The sequence below is a fragment of the Pholcus phalangioides genome, unplaced genomic scaffold (genome assembly GCF_987345545.1).
Source record: "Pholcus phalangioides strain wild (caught in Gottingen) unplaced genomic scaffold, Ppha-v1.0 ptg000011l_1, whole genome shotgun sequence".
Taxonomy (NCBI): Eukaryota; Metazoa; Arthropoda; class Arachnida; order Araneae; family Pholcidae; genus Pholcus; species Pholcus phalangioides.
Window position 1 is genome coordinate 15,716,340 of NW_028301604.1, and position 19,787 is coordinate 15,736,126.

Here is a 19,787-nt window from a genome sequence, read left to right on the forward strand (position 1 = left end):
TTATGAAACGGGTTCATAGAACCCGTAGTTTTCATAATAATTTTCAAAAAGAATTTCTAGCATATATCAATGTTTCTGAACCTAAGGACCAGTAAAATGTCTGAAACAAATTGGAGGAACACTTGTATCCTGTATTACGGAATATTCCTGTAATTTTGGTTGTACCGGTTTTTTTATACATATTTGTCTCGTTTTTCCTGTTTATTTGAATTTGTAATACTAAAGTAGTGAATAGACGCCGTTTTCATAATATATAAATTAAATTACTCGCATATTTGTCAAGTTCAATTTTTTTTCAGTTTTTCAGCAATTTTAATAACAATTGGTGATTGTGTCTACTTCTGGAACGGTTTTCGGTGACAATTTCCGATGTCCCGTATTTTACTCCATTTAAGAGATTCCAGTTTCCGTATTTTTCTCAATGAAAAAAGGTGATCTGTTCATTTTTGAATAATTTTTTTTGTGCACAGCATTTTTTAACTATGATTTGTAGCAGAAGTTTTCATTTCCTCACACTTCAGCACTTTGCATTTGAGGTTATGAATTAAATATTTTGGCAAATTTTAGAGATAGCCCGGATTTAAGATTGCATTTTTTTCGATGATGTATGGTGAACCTACATACATCATTATTACTACGTGCTATTTTGTTACATGTTTATACGTTATTACATGTAACGTACGAAGGTGTAATTTTTATATAACTCCATGTCGTTATTAGTAATAGGCCTATACACAATGCTTGAATAAATTTTTCTTCAGTTAGAATTAAATTATCAAGTCTGCATGCGGACCAACTACACCATCGTCGCGGACAACCTCTGATCCGCGGACCATAGGTTGAGAAACGCTGGCATATATTATGACTTTCATAATAAAGATATCAAAATTTATTAATGTGATCTACTTACCCGATAATTTTGTTTTGCCACGCAAAATTACTAGCAGTTGCATCGTAGAAGGCTCCTTGTCTGTTGCGTCGATATAAGAAAAAATCTAATAGAGCCTGATCATTTATATCCTGACTTGTAAAACCTGAATAAGAGATTGTGAAATATTTTAATAAATTTAAATTACGTGAAAATGTTACACACATCGACGATTTCGTTTAAGTAAATAATTATTAATATTTAATTTAACGTTTAAATAAAATACAGAAATGTCTGTATTGTGAAATCTTGAAACTTCGGGAGGTTTACGGAAATTTCGCCTCCGACATTTCGCCCCATTACGGTTCGTCACGGAAATTTCGCTCCTGACATTTCAACTAATCACATTTTACCTAACCGTGTGAGCGCGAAGTGAGTGGGTAAGTGACCGTATTAGTGAATAAGTGAGTGGGTGACCGTATGAGTGAATGACCGTATGTGACGGTATGTGAGACCAATTGAGTGACCGTATGAGTGAGTAAGGTCACTAACTTGATCTCTAATATGGTAACCGACTTGGTTATTCATACAGTCACTTACTTGGGCTACTAATACGGTTACTAACTTGATCACTAATACGGTGTCTGATTTGGTCACTCTTACGGTCCTTCCTTTGTCACTAATACGATCACTCACTCATACGATCACGCTGTTGGTCACTCATACGGGATCCGCTGTTTGTCACTAACTTCATTATTAATACGGGCACTCAATCAATCACTTGGTCACTCACACAGTCAGTCACTTACTCACTTGGTCACTCATACCATCAGGTACGATCAGAAAGCGAAATTTCTGTGGGCGAAATGTACCGGGGACGAAACGTCCGGGGTGAAATTTCCGATCCCGGAGAGAAAAGCGATGCGTCAACTGAGATACCATCTCACAGTTTACCCACTAAAGAATTTTTAATGAAGAGAGTGCACTAAATGCTCGTACGTATCGTAAGTGAAAGATGGCACGAGAACGAGTCGGATAATGCGACTGAAGGATTAATAACTGGTGAAGAATCTAGAAGTGATGAATTATGCTTACAATTTCCCTCGTCTGTCCCATCATCGCAGTCTTTGATTCCGTCACATTCACCCTCACGTGGATAGCATTGTCCAGATACACACTGTTTCAATCCCAGCGATGCATTACACAACACTTCCCATGTACAATAGAAAAATAGGATATCAACGACACAAATAAAAGAAAACAAACAACAATCGCAAGCTATGAAAAAATGCAGTCACAGTTCAGGATAGAAAATAAGAAAAATTGTACTGTATTACATTCATATGACGTCATTTCTATATGATAAGACGAACACATGTCGTAATGTCTGATTATAAGAGTTATAAATGCATTGTAACTAACTATTTAGTTTGAGAAAGTTGTTTTGACAGATATAAAAGAAAATAAATTTATAATATGTAACGAAGACTTACTTATCATATGGTCAATATACAAGTTTGTAAAGACTGCGAGATCTGCGAACTACATAAAATAAATAAATAATTTGCATTTAACTCATTACATGCCAAAACTCTATTATTCAAAAAGGAATAAAAGTTTTATCAAATTAAAATTATTAATTATTAATTAATCAATCGTTATTTATTAGCAATTACAGAATATTTTTATTGAGTTTGTAACATTTATAGCAGTCAAGGAACAGATATTTTTGGATATTTATGCCGAAGAGAACTCGGAAAGAAAAGTCATCTGGTTAGTCCCGGCGGCTTTTCTTTCCGAGTTCACTTCGGCATAAGTATTCGGCATATATCCAGAAAATATCTGTTCCTTGATGTATTGGGCTGAGAAGAAAGCTGTCTATCTCACTTTATAGCAGTCAGTTCAAAACTAAAAATTTCACTGCTTGATTAGAAATGAAAACAAGCATCCTAAACTAAAAAACACAATTACAAATAAAAGGTTAGTTACGAAAATAATTTTTTGTACAAAAATAGTTATTGTTCAACTGCATATTTTGAGTATTTAAAAATTGTGCACTGTTGAAAGCGTGTATTAAGCTCTAGTTTTTTTTCTGTAAAAATAAACACTTCATATACAGGATTACTCAAATGACCTGATTTCATAAAGCTATTATTCAGAGAAACAAAAGGAGGTTATTTTCTACTTATAATTGTAACAATAAATTGTCCCGTGATTTCCCCAGGTATAAAGTTTTATTCACCATCTCATCAAAATTCATTGCGCCCACCCACCACACCGCGGACAGTATAAAGTTTCAAACCAAATTACTTCCAAATTGGTTTTCTCTACTACTCGTACCCACAATCCCCGATATTACCTAGTGAGATTTCTTTTTTGTGGATGAAATATTGTGCCTCCATTACCCCTGGAAGACTTTAAACACTAAATCACAACGGAGAGAAGTGTTTCACATCTCAGTGATATGCTCTAACGTGTTATGGAGGAATTTAGTTACCGACATCATGTTGTCTATGCTGCCCGGGATATCTAGCAGTTCAGAATGTGAGGAGCCGATGGTAAATTAAACTTTTAAACCATAAAATTACAGGTTAATTTAAGAATGTAATGTGTAATTGGAAGTACAGTGATACCACCTAACTACAATGATACTCAATATAACGATAAATCCCTCTAGAACGATATTTTTTTCAAATCTTGTTTGGAATTGCCTATAGTCGGATGCAGCGGTTCTCAACATTTTTTGACTCGCGGAGCCCTTTTTGGTCTATAATTTCTATGGAGGAGCCCGTGGGCATATTTTTTATTTTTTCATCAAAGTTACTGATTTATTTTTATTATTCAAAATGTTTATTAATATTTTTTTTTCAAATTTACTTTTTTTTATATTGTATTTTCCTTGAGTGGCCGCGGAGCCCCTGCTGGGTAGTGCACATGGAACCCCAAAGGTCCATCGGAGCACCGGTTGAGAACCGCTGGTCTAATGTTAAACTTCTTTCTATACAGCGATATTCTTTACTACGATAAACCCCCTCTATAACGATATTTTTTGAGGATATTTTAAACCACTACAACAATATTCTTTATATTTCACTCAAAATCCACCTTCACTATATATTTATATTCCTCACCAGTGTTTATTTTTTCGACGATGTTTAATAACATCGGTGTTTTGCACTTTCTACCCTCCGAAAGTGTCAATGAAGTTGCCGTGAAGCTACTATGTCTCTAGTGCACATAAGTGTTATGTGGTAAATTACTTTACAGGATGTAATAACTAATTGAATTATATTCATCAACTAATTTGGCTTGAATAAATACTAAAAATGCATTTTATTGTGGTGCTAACAATGCCGATTCAGTAGAAATGCCAACAGCATAAATTTGTGGCACCCGATAATATTGCAATCTCTCAATATAATAATAACCCTTTTATAACGATATTTTTTTTTCTTGGTCCGCGCAGTATTTTTATATCGAGGTTTCACTATTTGTTGTAATACATTTTCCTTCTGAAAGATGGCTTTGTGTAATCAGGTTATTCTTTCTGAGTAACTCTGTATAGTATTTAGTACCGTCAACCGGGGTGAGATTGTCCACTCCGAGATGAGTTTGACCTGTCTGAGGGAAAAGTTTCAAATTAGCGATGTTTGTTAAACAAGTTTACAATTAAACTATTAAAGAAACCGTTTGACAGAGTGCATTCAAGTCTTCAATATGTGACGCGGAACTAGTCGAAATTCAGTGTTGTCCAAATGGCAGCGCCTGTTCAGTTATCAGTGCTATTTGTAAACAAATCGTAGTGCAGTAATAGGGTTGCTTTGTCTCAAAGAGGATATTTCTTTAAAAAGAATAAGATTTTCACCTAAAAGACAAAGCCACCAAAAGCCCGGGTGTGTGTATCATTGTCTCACTAAAACAAAAAAAGCAAAAATAATAATAACTGAATAACTGATTGAACTTGATGAAAAAAGTGTGAAAACAAATATTTGAAATCTCACCATTACTGAAAAGTTTTAAACCAAAAAAAATGCGAGTTATAAACGAGCAAAATTCAACAAAATTTAGTGAATATTGAGATAAAGTCACCCCGGTTGAGACGATACATACATACATTAGCAGGCGAAATAAAACAGCGTAAATTACGTGTTTTGAACTTTCGACCCGAAACAACAATTTGATATTTACATACTTCGAAAGTTTGTAGACTGTCTCGACCAGGATTAGCGGTTGCGAAGTAAGCAATTTTTTCTGGTCCACCATCGCGATCTCTCCAAACCGCACGCTCATAACGAAAGTGATCTGTCTCAAATTTATGCATGGCTTCTATAACCTGGACAATCGAAAAGAAAAAAAAAATAGAATGGAATCGTGTGTTTGCGCCTTGTAAGGTATACGGCGTGTGATCAGAAAATCTGTATATTTAACCCTTCAACGGTGCAAAAATTGAAAAATTGCCATTCACTTTTTTTTTCATTCTTATTATTTTTTTATCTGAGGAAAAATGAGTTTAAAACATATTTATTGAGGCATCATTATCTCTGTGCTAATTATGGTATAAATTCTTTCAAGAAGTCACATCATTTGCTTTATTGGAAATTTAATTTTTATAATATCACGTCGATTGCTCAAAGATGATTGGGCAGTTAAAGGGTTGAGCCGCTGATCGAAAATATGTGATTAGTTGTTATTAGTTAATAGTTAGTGAAAGATATAATGTACACTGTTGCCTAAAAATCAAACAATCAACTTCCTTGACGTACCTACCTTACGTGACGATAGGAATTTCTAAAAGCCATCATATTTGCATGAGTTAGGCCGTGCATATTGTGCGGTGACCAACAGGTACGAGAGTGCATAATGGAGACTAGCGAAGACAACAATTGTATTGTTTTGTTCAACACCGCACACATTCGAGAAACAAGGTGAAAACAGAAAGAGGACACTCAAACGAGGCGCGCGATTTGAACAAACGTGTTTGTTTTCACCTCGATCTTCTGATTTTTGCTATCTACTGATTGGTTTGTCTCTCCTTTTTTTTCTTTCCCTCTGCGGAGGGATCATCATCACATCCTTATATTTCAGAACCCTTGTGGCCAATTTCTCTATCTCCCCCCCCCCGCTCCTCTGTTATTATGTGCTGACATCTTTTCCTCCACCACTATGCATTTTTTCTTCCTAGTTGCAATTCTTGTAACTTGTACCTCTTCGCTCCACTACGAGTGCAGCCTTACGGGCGAACGCAAGAGGAAACTATGCTGCTGGGAAAAAACGCACAGCAGTATTTTCAGGATAGCAACATGTTAGGTGTGTAAGTCACCTCTTTTTTCAACCGGTCTTGTACTTAAAAAGAAGTTATATTAAACGTCACGATCACACATATTTTAAGTATGTTTAATCCCTTAATGATCACGGATGAAATATCTCATCCAAATGCAAATGGAAGAAATTCATTCCAGCCCTCCCTGGTTGTTTTACCTCTTTTCATATCACCGCAAAACTTTATTGTAACCCTATAAACGTAAGTTGTTTTTTCCTTCCCGTTCTTTCTGTACTCCTGTTTAATGATTTCCCCTCCACATATATAATGTGTGTGTGTACCTTTCTACTACTCTCTCTATATATAAAGATATACACACACACACACACACAGTATGATATCATGGAAAGAATTAAACGTCTAAAATGGAAATGGGCTGGACATATTGCTAGAAGACGGGACAACAGATGGACCACAAGTATTCTAGGTTGGTACTTCGTGGTGTTAAACGTCCGAGAAGGCGTCCCCACGCTAGATGGATCGACGAGATCAGAAAAGTGGCTGGATGACTGAAGCATCAGACAGAGCAAAATGGCAAAATTTTTAGAGGAGACCGTCATCCATCAATGTACTGAAAATGGTTGTTGTTGATGATGATGATACAGTATATATATATATATATATATATATATATATATATATAAGAGAAAGAGAACATAACGGGGACGTTGAGGAAAGAGAGGGTGAGGACGAAGGAGAAATCTATATTGTACGTTTTTCCTCTTCCATTTCTTTTTTTCTTTCTTCTATTTCTTATTTATCCTCCTTATAAAAAATTATATTCCTCTTTCTAAAAAAACGATCAAGGAAACAAGTTTTATCGCCGATACTTCAAATACAGATCATCCGAATTTGTTGCTAAAATCCTGTGGTGGGGTAAAAATTATTCTGAATTACTCGAATGAACTTGTATCAAAGTTTCCATCGTGGCTGGAAACATCTTCATCTGGAATTCTGTCTTCCAAGGCAGCAGCGTATGTTCCCGTCCATATCATGGAATCGCTTCCATTTTAAAGCAGAGTTTTACCTACGCAGGGGCAACCAATGCAATGCCCCGGGGCTCCAAATATAAAGAATCCGAATCTCACGCTAACAATGCCTACTATTTTATTTTACCGCACACTAACTCCGGTCTTATATCGCCATACGGCAGTTTCCAACCAGTGGAGTTGGGTGGGAAATGAAGGCGCTATCTATCGGTGGTCACCCCAGGCTCGGTAGGTAAAGAACTTGTTTCTGATATTGTTTGCCCGGATTCAACCCCGTGGACTTTGACGGTAACCTTCATAGTGGAAGACGAGCATCTTTCAACTGCGCCACTCTGGCAACAATGGCTACTTACACAACCTACAATTACAGCCTGGTAATGTTACCGTACCTATTATTTCGAGACCTTCTACGCATTTCTTGATTGTGGGATCGCGAAGGCAAAATCTAAAATTATTTCCTTCTTGTAATGCAGTAATTGGAATTGTTAATGAATTTTTGATGGACGACTCGTTGTTAACATTGCGTCATAAAACATGAAACACTGAAACTAACTTACAGATGTCGGGGTGAGTTGCCTTCGCCCGTGAGTCGAAATATGATCGCTGTCGTAACCAGAGATACCAACTATAGTTTCTGACGTCAGACGAGGCACAAGTTCAATGTGATTTCCTGATCTCTCTTGCTTCATATTTATATCTAGAACAAACTTAAGTAAATTGATTATGAGAATCATATTGGCTAAAACGCAATAAAAACATTTTGTTACTGAACGGCATTTTTGAATTTTATTTATTTAAGTATAAAAAAATGACGAAACTCACTTTTCTCTTGTTAATAGCTTGCACAGGAACAGTAATGCTGTCGCTCAATAGATGAGCATCCGGCGTGATGTGGTAGATGACTGCGTGGAATACAGGTGCCATTTCTGTTGATATAGGAACCGAGAACGTTGTGATACTGCGAACCATACCATATGCTTCTTCCGTACCAGACATTAATAATGCGCCTTTCGAAATAATCTGAAAAAAAACCACTTTAATTTAAAAAAAAGTAAAAGACTAAAACTTTTCGAAAAACTCTGATAACAAAAATAAAACTGCCTTACCAAGTAATCGAATGACTTTATGTAAAAATTTGTTCTCACGTGGAAAACTGCATATTCTCCGGCCTGGAAGGAAAAACACAAATAAATGATCGAGAATTCATACACAAGATTTTTTTTTAATTATTTGACACGCTGTTTTTAATGTCATCTTCTAACTTATATATTCATCATTTACAAGGTTCTTCGAAAGACTTGTTATATTTGGAGATGATGCTTTTAGGAAGAAAATTCATCTCTGCCTCCACGAGGACACGAACCCTGGTCTCTCGTTTGCCGGACGAGTGCTCTACCCCACTAAGCCAGGCATCTTCAACCCGTTGCTCGCTGAATTACCCAGGGTGCTCGATGCTCGTATTCAATTTCGTGCTCACGAGCACTTGATCAACGTTCCGTTTAAAACACCTTGTAAAAATTGCATTCAAGGATTGAAATGATTTTTTTCCCATGCATTCGTATGTTAAACTTGCCGTAAGGGTGCTCTTCTGATGGCGGGTAAAGGCAATGCTCGCCACTGAAAAAAGGTTGAAGACCTCTGCCCTAAGCTATGGAAATAGAATATTTCTTCCTTGGAGCGTATATATGTTATGATAAATGTGATAAAAATGCTTTTAGTATACATAATAACCGGTAATATGCATAATCGTAGAGCATTTTTTCACGTTTGATAAATTTCCCTAAGATTATCCCTTTTACCGAAGATTATGTATAATTACCCAAGGGTCGCGTTTCTGGTGAACATCTTTGCGCAGGGATCACGCTAATCTTCTCTGTATTATTCCAATTTTAGTATGTGTACCGCCGAAATGATATACTATACATGATAACTCGCCCATGTGTTGTATCATTATATCGTGGATACGATCGTAAAGTTTTTTTATTATTAGATCGGGGTCCGACTATATTCATCACGGATACTAGACACTCATTTGAATTTTTTTTCATATTTATCAAATTCACCAATTACACTAAGGTATTATGCATAATCGCCGGTAAAAGTGATAGATTTATCAAACTTACCAAGACGATTGGTAAGTATGCATAATAACCAATTTATCGCATTTGTCGTAACATATATATGTTGAATGGCTGCGTACATGGACGGCTGCAGCAATCAAGTATTACCTCGTGAATGACATAGGCCACCAGATGGCGACATATACAAGTATGTAGAGAAACATGTCCTCTCCACTTGTTAATACTGTTCCTCAAAAGATAGGTTATATTCGGAAATATAATTTTAAGAATAAAATTCATCTCTGCCTCCACGGGGACCTTGTGAGAAGACATCTTTCTCTACATATATGTTGCCATTTGGTGACCAACGCCATTCACGAGCTATCAGTTGATTGCTGCTGCCGTCCATATCGGAGCCATTCAACATATGTATATATATGTCAACTTGTATATATACGCTCCAAAGAAGAGATAAGCGTCGTTTCCATAGCTTAAGGGTAGACCACTCGTCCAGAGAACGAGAGACGGGGTTCGATTCCCGGTGGAGGCAGAGGTCAATTTTCTTCCTGAATTCATCATCTTCAAATATCACCAGTCATTCCAGGAATCTTGTATTAACAAGTGTGGAGAGGACATTTTTCTCTACGTATATTCATCATGTTATGTATTAGAATATGTGTGCAAGGGTTGCTTTCGCTACTTCTGTGCATTTAGAAATTTGTAACTGAAAAAAAAAAGGTTCAGTGTCAGTTGCAGTCACTGCGTTCTACGGAAGTCCTGCCATCTATTGAGCGATGTTGAAAAAAAACCCCATTCATCATGTTTTTTTCTATATGTAGGCTATCACGGAATATTTTATGAGTTTTGAAAATATAAATTTTTAAAATCGTGTCATTCAATTGTGCAAACCCTGTATAATTAATTAATGAAACTACAGCCGAACCCTGCAACAACAAATCAAGGAGGGCATCATTCGTATGCCTGTTATAATCGGAGTTCGATATTGCGAAGTTTAACTGTATCAACTTCAAATAATATTGAATAGCTATGACTTACCTGGGCTATTTTAGTACTAGTGGTTATCTGTATCCATCGGTTTGAATGAGAGTTGAAAGGGTAAACGTTCAAGTCAGCTTGTGGTACAACAGTATTTCCATTTAGTTCACCTTCATAAATTGCCTATAATATTTACAATTGATTGATTCACAATCACGATCACGGGGAAAAAAATTATAATTTTAGATATTGAAACGCTTTGAAAAAAATTTCTTCAATCATACTTGACAACTACTACGGAATTTCCGTAGTTTTATGGATTTGTACCATGAAATACGGAACTACGACGAATCGTTAAAAACTACGGAAGTCTGATTTTTTTTAACTTTTGTTCAAGGATTTCTTTGAATTCCATTATCCTATCGAGAAAAAAATGACTTCACTCAAAGACCACATCTCCAAAGAATAAATATCAAGCCAGGAACAAATATCAAATCAATAATTGACAAAGAAGTGTGGTTTACACTTAAGTTAACTTATGGTGGCCTAGATTTCTTTTTGAAAAATAAAATAAAATTTAAATTTTTCACTCACAGTTGGCTCTGTAAAAAACGAAAAACTCCACATCTATATATACACACACACACATATACATAAATGATTTTCTCCTCGTATGTTCTCCAAATTTTGTATGTGTATCAAACAGGCAACCAACTTGAACAATAGGCTGCTTTAAAAATTCGTCGGAGGTGGGCAAATGCCCGATAAGGCCAAAAAACTGACCCACAACAATGAGTTTTGGAATGTATACTTCGGTTACTTTGGTTCCCAAACAATGGTTTGTCATTTTTTAATGCTTCCAGTATATGGAGAAAACCCGGGCAATGCCAGGTATTATTGCTAGTTTGATCTAGAATGTCAGATTCACAATTTTTTTTTGAACTTGAAAGGAATTGATTTTTTAATTGAAAAAAGTCATGGGAAAAAAATTGGGGGCGGGAACCCCCCCCCCCCCTCTCAAAACAGTTTTTTTTCCGAAATTTTTTTCTGGGGGTGGCTCCCCCTCCTCCTTCCTGGTGATGAACATTGCCACTACGAACAGCCTTGGTTCCAAAAGAGTGGCTGTATGTCTCCAACGCAAATTACGTTTAGCGTCATAATTACGTGCACATGCGATGTGTTTGATTGTTCACAAACTTATTAATTTAAATTTTCTCCAAAAAACGATGATTAATACACAGTACTGTATATGGAAAAAAATTACAATACATGAAAACAAATACGTGACATTCGCTAATGAACGATAAAAATACCAGAATATGTTAACCATCTTGAAAAAATCGCCAATCAGCAAAAAACAAACTGTTTAACTCTATTCAACTTTTTTCCTCGATATATTTTCGGCTACAAATTTGGAAGATATATGTTTCAGGTTCCAGCAATAAATCTACAAAACTATGTTCTTTTGTTACCTGCCAACACTTTTTCTTCAAAAGCATCTACCGCTCTTATTCTATCTCTTTTTTTTGTTCTCACTAACTTACTAAATAGTAACGAGCAAATATTTTTTATATCTTCCTCTTCATACGAGAAGAGGAAAAATGATCAAGACGAATTAACTCGTCTACTTCAGGAAAGTAGTTAAACTCAAATCAACAACTCAGATTTGAAGCAGTGAAATCATGGAGCAAATCTGCATGAGATTACTGCATGATTACGATGCATTCCATCAAAAAAAAAATTGAATATTTTCTTAGGAAGTTATCTATATCCGTAAGAGCTCTCTCTCTCTCTCAGTGAAGTTAACGAATTCAAGTAAGCTACGGGAAAAGAGTGGGAGCTTTCTGTATCAAAAATTCAGGACGGCCAAAAAGTGCGAAAAATACGAGAAGACCCCGTAAAATATAGGTCATATGGTCGTACTAAGTACTGTATGTAACAGTGTATGTAGATTTTAGAACTTCTGCATGAGAACACAATGCCGAACCCAAATCTGACATTTTGTTGGTCTAATCACGCATATCTCATACTCAGTCGAATGAAAACAAATACACGCAACGAAAATGGCACATTGCATCTTCAGACATAGCTTTGTCAGCACGTGCATTACAAAAAACAATCAGGAGTCTGACATGTCTATGGCATGAATGGCGTTCGTCTCCTGTAAATGTCAGCTAATGTATCAAGAAGGAGGGGAAAAAAACATACAAAGAAAATAATCATTTAAACTGTTGTTGCTCGCAAGGAAATGATTCTTTTGCCTAACATCTGACATCGCATCTTGAACATTTGAAGAGAAAATAAAATCCAAAAACAAGAATAATTTAGCACAAAAACGTAGCACATCCTTCGCGCTTTCACGTCGTAATACCGGTATTTTTGTTGTTATTCTTTATTTTTAAAAGCATTGTCCTTGTTGTGGATTGACAGAGGCCTTGAGACGAGAATTACTGAAGCAAAATCTAGCATTTTCCTCTTCCGTGTGTGTGTGTGTGTGTTTTTTGACGTGACTGACATTATAAAACAAGATGCTTCTATGTATATTTTTCCCATTTCATTTCACTTTTTCTCTTAATAACTCTCTCTAAAAACGAAATAATATTATTGAGATTCCCATAAAATATTATTTACGAAATCAAAAAAACCAACTTAAAAACACCTACGAAAGCTCGTTAAGAGCACGTAGCACGGTATACGTAAGGTCTATTAGAGCCACCCATAGGGGCGTGCGACAGGTGCGGTCACACCGGGCCCAGCGTTTTGTGAGGCCGGCACTCACGGTAAAATTATTGAGGCTTTCACTAATTCTTAAATTATTGAGGCTTTCACTAATTCTTAAATTATTGAGGCTTTCACTAATTCTTAAATTATTGAGGCTTTCACTAATTCTTAAATTATTTCTTTCATTCATTCTGAAATTATTCCTTTCATTCATTCTGAAATTATTTCTTTCATTCATTCTGAAATTATTTCTTTCATTCATTCTGAAATTATTTCTTTCATTCATTCTGTCTTTCTTATTATTTTCTTTATATCTTTCTATTCTTAATTTTCATCGATTCTGGAACTATTGTTTTTTCATCACGTCTGGAATTATTTTTTTTATCAATTCTGAAATTATTTCTTTCGTTAATGCTGAATTTTCATCGATTACGAAATTATTTTGTTCGTTAGTTTTAAATTTCCATCAAAACTCTAGAATGAATTCTTTCGTTAATTCTGAATTTTCATTGGTACTCTGTAACATTTCTTTCAATTAATTTTAATTCATCAGCTCTGAAATCGTCACAAGTTTTGCGAATTGTTTCTGCCATTAGTTTAAAATTACCTTCAGTGTTCAATTCACGTAAAGATTTGCGCTAATTTACATGGATATATTCCTCAGCATTCCTGTATATTCTGAAATAATAAATACCGATTCTTCCACAAAATTGATAAAATCGGAGCAGAGAAAGTCCTAAAAAGTTTTGGTGCCCCGGAATTTTTGAGATGCACCTAGCCCACTATTTCGCACCGGACCTCGCGTCTGGTAAGGGTGGCCCTGAGATCTATTACAGGTTTTCTTACACGATGTTAAAAAGTACCATAAATGTTGGATATTATATACAAAATATTATTTTTCCTTTCAAAAAATCGGCTTCTACTATTGCTTAGTATTCGAATCGATCTTCTTTTTCGAAATAATGATGATGCGTGACAGAGAAATAATATCCAAACAAAAAATACATTTATTAGATGAGACCTCTGCATCACAGTTTTTCGCATCTATATTCGATGAGAGTATAAAATTTGCAATAAAATTCAGAAAAAAACTAGGGCTTGTCCGATCAGTCAAATCAATTGATCGATGAATTGTAAATCGTAGTTAACGACTTTAATTGAGTGGATTGAAACGATCAATCCGATTAAAAATTTTCATCGAAAGTTAGCAAATTAATTTGGTTTATTTGACAAAACCAATTAGATTTTTCGCACATACAAACTGTGCTTTTTCAATAAAGTTTTAGGTATTTGACAATTAAACGTATTCATAAAAAACGGGACATTTTATTCATGTACAATTCACGTTGAAATAATGCAATCACGATTTAAAAGTATTAAAGTTAGTTTTTTAGAAAAAAATTGACAAAATGGTTATTTTCACAAAAACGGCGAACACACAGCAGAATAATATAAAAAGTCTCATAAACCATGGATAATAGGGTCACACTTTTTCTAGCAGAAAATCATCAAGCTAAGAAATCAATCACATACAATGTGAAACATAAGAAGATTCCGCAAAAAAAAAAAACCCGTTAAAATGCATGGAATATTTTTGCTTTTAATTTTTTTTCGCTATTTGTTTTGGTGCGTGAAACGAATAAAGGAAATTTTTATAGCATCACTTAATTTTATACAGGGTGTCCTGTAAGTCCTAATTCGGCCTTTATCTCATCAACCGTTCGTCATAGAGGTAGGTATGGTTCTAATTTTAAAAATGATCAAAATGTGTTTAGGAATTACTCTGCGCCAGATTCAAGAGTGAAAATGCAGTACAAATACAAACGCAAACACAAAGGCCACAACAGGCAAATTGCCCATCGAGGTGGCAGAAAAAATTATGCCCATAAAAAAATGGGTGTCAAATAACCAAAATACAGAGCAACCCAATATATAAAAGCATATATATTACCAAAATGCTAATAATATATAATGCACTGTCCATAAAAATGATTACGGTTGTCTTATCTAAGTTATGATATAAATCTTCTCGATTTATCCGACTATGTTTATTGTACTTCTTTTCAAATGTAGCAATTGTGATAGAATTCACGACCCGTAAGCTATTCAATTTATTAACAACCCTATCAAAGAAAAACTTTGATTAAAATTTTAAAAACCGATTGGAAATTCGACCAATCGATCAAATGTTTTTGATTAATCAGTTTTAAATTTTAATCGATTCCCAGCCCTGTCAAAAAAATATGGATTATACGTTTTTTCCTTTTAAGACTTACCCTAATATGGAGACTTTCGGTTTTCTCTGGTGGCTCAATTTCAACTTCGGAAACACCCATTTCATCCAGCTTTAATCTCTGTTTTGACAATTGTCTTCTTCTGCCTTCTATTATAACAACGGCTTCGACTAAGATCCATGAATTGGCTAGCTTATCTTCTTCTAACGGTACCAAATCGTCATAAGATACAACCACCTGAAAAATGTATAAAATTGATCGAAACGCGCATCAAACTATTTATTCACACGAGGCTTCCTTGGGTATCTTTTGGAGACATAAAAAGCACGGCACTTGGCATGTGCACTAAACTGTAGTTTCTTGATATACAAGCTGTATCAAATTGTTTGCACAGCGTATATCTCTGTAACCGTTTAGCTTAACATACTTTCAATTATAAAAAGTTTTCAAATGTGACGTGCAGTTACTTAAAATCTCAAAATTTATTTTAGGGGTCGTACACATAAGAAAGTGAAGGAATTAACTTCTTATACAGTCCCCGTGTGCTCAAAAACCCAGTTAGAAGGTTGTTGCCCTGTCTTTCCTGATGCCAACAAACAAAATTCCTCGTTTCCAGGTGCAATATTTACTAAGATATTACGAAAGAGAACAGCGTTAAATGCGGATAAAACGATTTTTGGCACCATCATCATCATCATCATCATCATGCCCCCAAGAGTGCTCAACCTTTTGGAGAGTGCGGGCCACTTCATGAGTTTGAAAACGTGTCGCGGGCCACTTGGGTAATCTGAAAAAGCGCCGCGGGTCACTGAAGTGATCTGGAAATGCACCGCGGGTCACTTAAGTTATCTGTAAGTTCGTCGGGGCTGCTTAAGTGATGTGTAAATGTGCTGTTGATCACTCAATTGAAGTGAGAATGTGTCTTTGACCACTCAATTCAAGTGAGAATGTGCCGCGGACCACTTAAGTGATCTGAAAAGGTGCCCTAGGTCCCTAAAGGGATCTGTAAATGCACGAGACACTTAAGTGATCTGTGAGTGTGCCACGGAACACTTAATTGAAGTGAGAATGTGCTGCAGACCACTTAGTTGAGCCCCAGGTCATCTAAGTGATCTGGTAATGTGCCGCTTAGCTCATTTTTACAAAATTAGATTTGAGGTTACGGGCCACATCAGATAGCTCCGTAAATGAGCAAAAAAATGAATGATTTAATCATCAATATCTCGGCGAATTTTCATTCGAATGAAATAAATATCCTTTGTCGTTGTGGTGGTCGAGTGACGGACTCGCATCTCGGGTTCAAGTCCCATTGGCGCCACAGTGGTGGTGGTTGGATTTCTGTGGTTCCCAACTCCGAGGCACTAATGCGAGCCGATCTCCCCGTTAAAAAGTCTTGCCCCAGAGAGCAACAGGCCTACAAACGGTAAAAATATTCTATTCAGTTACACTTCACTTCTGAAATACAGATGATCGGACCAACTTTCGACACAGCATACCGCATTCTAATTGATTAATGATAGTATCTATCTAATTGGTTATAAATTGCAAGCCCAAGCATGAATTTACTAGAGTTGAAGTGAGAGTGAGTTGCCAGCATTGATAACAAGTTACTAGCATGAATTGAGTGAATGAAATGCAAGGGTGTGACTAAATGATGAATAAAATTACAGTATTGACATTACAAACAGGGACTTACGTGGGTTAAAAAGGGCATTCCGGGCTTGAAAACTTGTGGTTTTTTCCCGAGGAACCGTAAATTAATTTTCGCATCAATTACACGAGTGCGACCGTAAGCGTGGACGACAAAATCTTGAAATCGTTCTCCAACAACTGCCTGAACTTCTATTTCACAATTTTTCAGAAGGACTGGTCGAGCAAGCTGACGCAAATCTTCCATATTGAAGCTGAAATCATATGTTCCATGGAACTGTAAAATTTAAATGGTTCAGGAAATATCAATTGGTTAAAAAAGAAAAAAAAATGTTTTAAAACTATAAAATTATTAGTTTATATACGACAATCATTGTAGAAAAAATTAAATAAGTATAGTATTTCGTTATTGTAATGTATACAGGGTGATTCAAAACTCAACGTACGAACTTTTAGGGGAGGTAGAAAACACAAAAACACAAGGAATGTATGACCGGAAACCCAAACCGATCAGCTGGAGGATGAACGAAGATACAGAAATGACAAGCCAATGGGTGGAAAAACTCTTTATTTAGCGATACTCTACACCAGGAATGTACGTGTACACGTTAAGTTTCACAAGTGCTCAAAGTTCTTACCATCCAGAGTTATGCACGCTTCACAACGGCGACGCATTGATTGTCGAACCCTTTCAAAAATACCCGGCATTGCGTGGCGTTTGCAGCTGCGACGGAGATTCTTGTGACGAGGTGGGTGTCAGAGTCAACGGGCGTCTCGTATACCATGGCTTTCAGGTTCCCCCTCCCCAAGAAGAAAAAAATCCAGGCTAAAACATCGCTAAATAAAGATTTTTTCCACCCATTACTTGTCTTGTCCTCTCCTGCATCTTCGTTTTTCCTCCAGCTGATCAGGTTGGGGTTTCCAGTCATACATTCCTATGTGATTCTGTTTTGTGTTTTCTGCCTCCCCTAGTTTGTACGTTGAGTTTTGAGAAACAGCATTAAATACGGGTAAAACGCATTGTAATCCGAGGCAACCTCGGTCTCGTTCACCTCGGATTACCTCTATTGCAGCATGATATTAAGGTGTCGACCGTGGCAGTTAGAACAGGGAATTGTTTCCCCGGATGTTTCCTGCATGAACATAATTTTTATCAAAAATATATTTTTTCCTTTCACACTGAATATCAAAAACGACTGATTATGATTTAGTAATTGTCTTTGGTAATCGTGATGGAATAGATACGATCCTTGGGTACTTACCAACGCCACAGTTTCTTCGAGGTAGCGGTCTTCCCAGTGAATTCCTCCATATTTAATTTTATCCAAAGGCCGTACCAATGCTTTCAACGTCAGATTTCCCGTTACTGTTGCGACATTAGTGTAATTTGCAAGAATAGAACCAGTGAGTTCTTCTTCTGATTCGAGTATAAATGTAGGTATTCCAACATTGACATCGAAACGATGCCCGAACCATCTCTCGAGCAAGACTTTCGTTTCTTCTACCTGGCCTAATGCTATGACTCTTATCGTCCACCATCCAGTCGGGAAATCATAAGGTAAATCGAATTTCAAATTTACAAAACCTGTAGGAAGTAATAATTCCAAATTACATTATTGTGTATTGAACATTGAGAAAAACAAGAAATAAATTCATAAAAAAATTTATTCTGTATATATATATATAAATTGTGGTGTAATATTTTCTTTTAAATATTTGCGCTTACCTAAATATGGATATACCGATACCCAACGCTTCATGATGACCCCTCTTGAATCCTGAAATTATTAAAATATGTTATCCAAGTCACGTGCAACTGAAAAAATTCCATGAAAAGATCAGTCTAACAAAGAAACTTGAGAGATCATAAATTTACTTTTCGTCTGTATTTGAATGAAAACAATTCCATAGTATAGTATTTACTCTATCTTCTGAAAGTCGTGCATTTTTTTTTCTCCTCCAAGCAATCGTTTGATTCTTAAAAATCCGAAAATCACGCCGATTTCACGAGCGTTTCTCCTACCAACAATAGAACTTTTTCAGTACAATTATTGTTTGGTATATGAGAAATTTCACATGCCACATATATTCGACTTTGTGTTACACATTTCCGCTGAGCCGCAATACTGTTACAAGAATACGCTAAATAACGACAACATCCCGAAAGGTAAAATGCCTCTTTGTTATAATGAGAGAGAACTCAATCCATTCATCCTGAAACAATCCCATCCTATTTTCTGGGCTTCCTGCATTTTCAAAGGAAAAGGATGAAGTGAGTTTTAGAAAACAAAGAGTGTTTAAAAAAGTCAGGGTGGGTGCACCATGTTCTGCCAAAGCATGTCTTACTAATCCCTCTTGTATCAAAATCCCCCCCCCCCCGTCACAATGAACCATAGCCTTTTAAACGTATTTTATTTGGCATGCAATGAAATAAAAACAAAAACCAAGTATGAACGAATGTTGTAACGTAACTGCGAATCCCGAAAGACAATACTATTCGTATCATCGAATTATTAGTTACGTAATTATTATTTTTAACTCTCATATATCTGTCAGATATTTATAATACACAAATTTATTTCTACCGCGTTAGTATATTCCAATGAATATCAACTTATCTTAAATTGTTATTGCTTCCTGTAAAGTGAGATTTAATTTATAACGAGCTACCATGCAGGACTTACCACAAGATATGCATCTATAGGGTCAACGTAAGGTTTAAGCTCTGTCGTCAAAAGTATGACTCTAATATGCACTGGAAAAAACAGAATGAAAAGCCCTTATTAGAAAATTATTGGTATTATACAAGGATTAAGGTACATGATTCACGGCAACTATTTTTTATCTTAAAATAGCGGAACCGACGTGAAACTTTAAGATATGAAAATGAAAAAGAGTACTGTATTAAATTATTCAAAATTTGTGTGATTTAAATGAAAATGGAATGCA

General features: G+C 35.8%; 1 protein-coding gene and 1 non-coding gene across 3 annotated transcripts in view; both read right to left on the reverse strand.

Annotated features, from left to right (window-relative positions):
• Nucleotides 1-19,787, reverse strand: part of LOC149080116 (CD109 antigen-like) — a 54,475-nt gene that overhangs the window by 23,664 nt on the left and 11,024 nt on the right. Inside the window, exons 4-16 of one of the 2 annotated variants that reach the window (XM_089239127.1) lie at nt 19,523-19,593; nt 18,565-18,616; nt 18,101-18,423; nt 16,885-17,115; nt 15,231-15,425; nt 10,294-10,416; nt 8,284-8,346; nt 8,000-8,197; nt 7,735-7,884; nt 5,061-5,201; nt 2,362-2,410; nt 1,964-2,077; nt 911-1,034 (exon numbers count right to left, since the gene is read on the reverse strand). In XM_089239127.1, coding sequence (XP_089095253.1) covers nt 911-1,034; nt 1,964-2,077; nt 2,362-2,410; nt 5,061-5,201; nt 7,735-7,884; nt 8,000-8,197; nt 8,284-8,346; nt 10,294-10,416; nt 15,231-15,425; nt 16,885-17,115; nt 18,101-18,423; nt 18,565-18,616; nt 19,523-19,593 — 1,834 coding nt within the window. Of the gene's footprint in view, nt 1-910; nt 1,035-1,963; nt 2,078-2,361; nt 2,411-5,060; nt 5,202-7,734; nt 7,885-7,999; nt 8,198-8,283; nt 8,347-10,293; nt 10,417-15,230; nt 15,426-16,884; nt 17,116-18,100; nt 18,424-18,564; nt 18,617-19,522; nt 19,594-19,787 lie in introns of those variants that run through there. The other variant, XM_089239128.1, reaches the window with a different exon arrangement.
• Nucleotides 8,988-9,093, reverse strand: LOC149080117 (U6 spliceosomal RNA). The gene has a single exon (XR_016193623.1). It is a non-coding gene; the product is annotated as a U6 spliceosomal RNA (small nuclear RNA).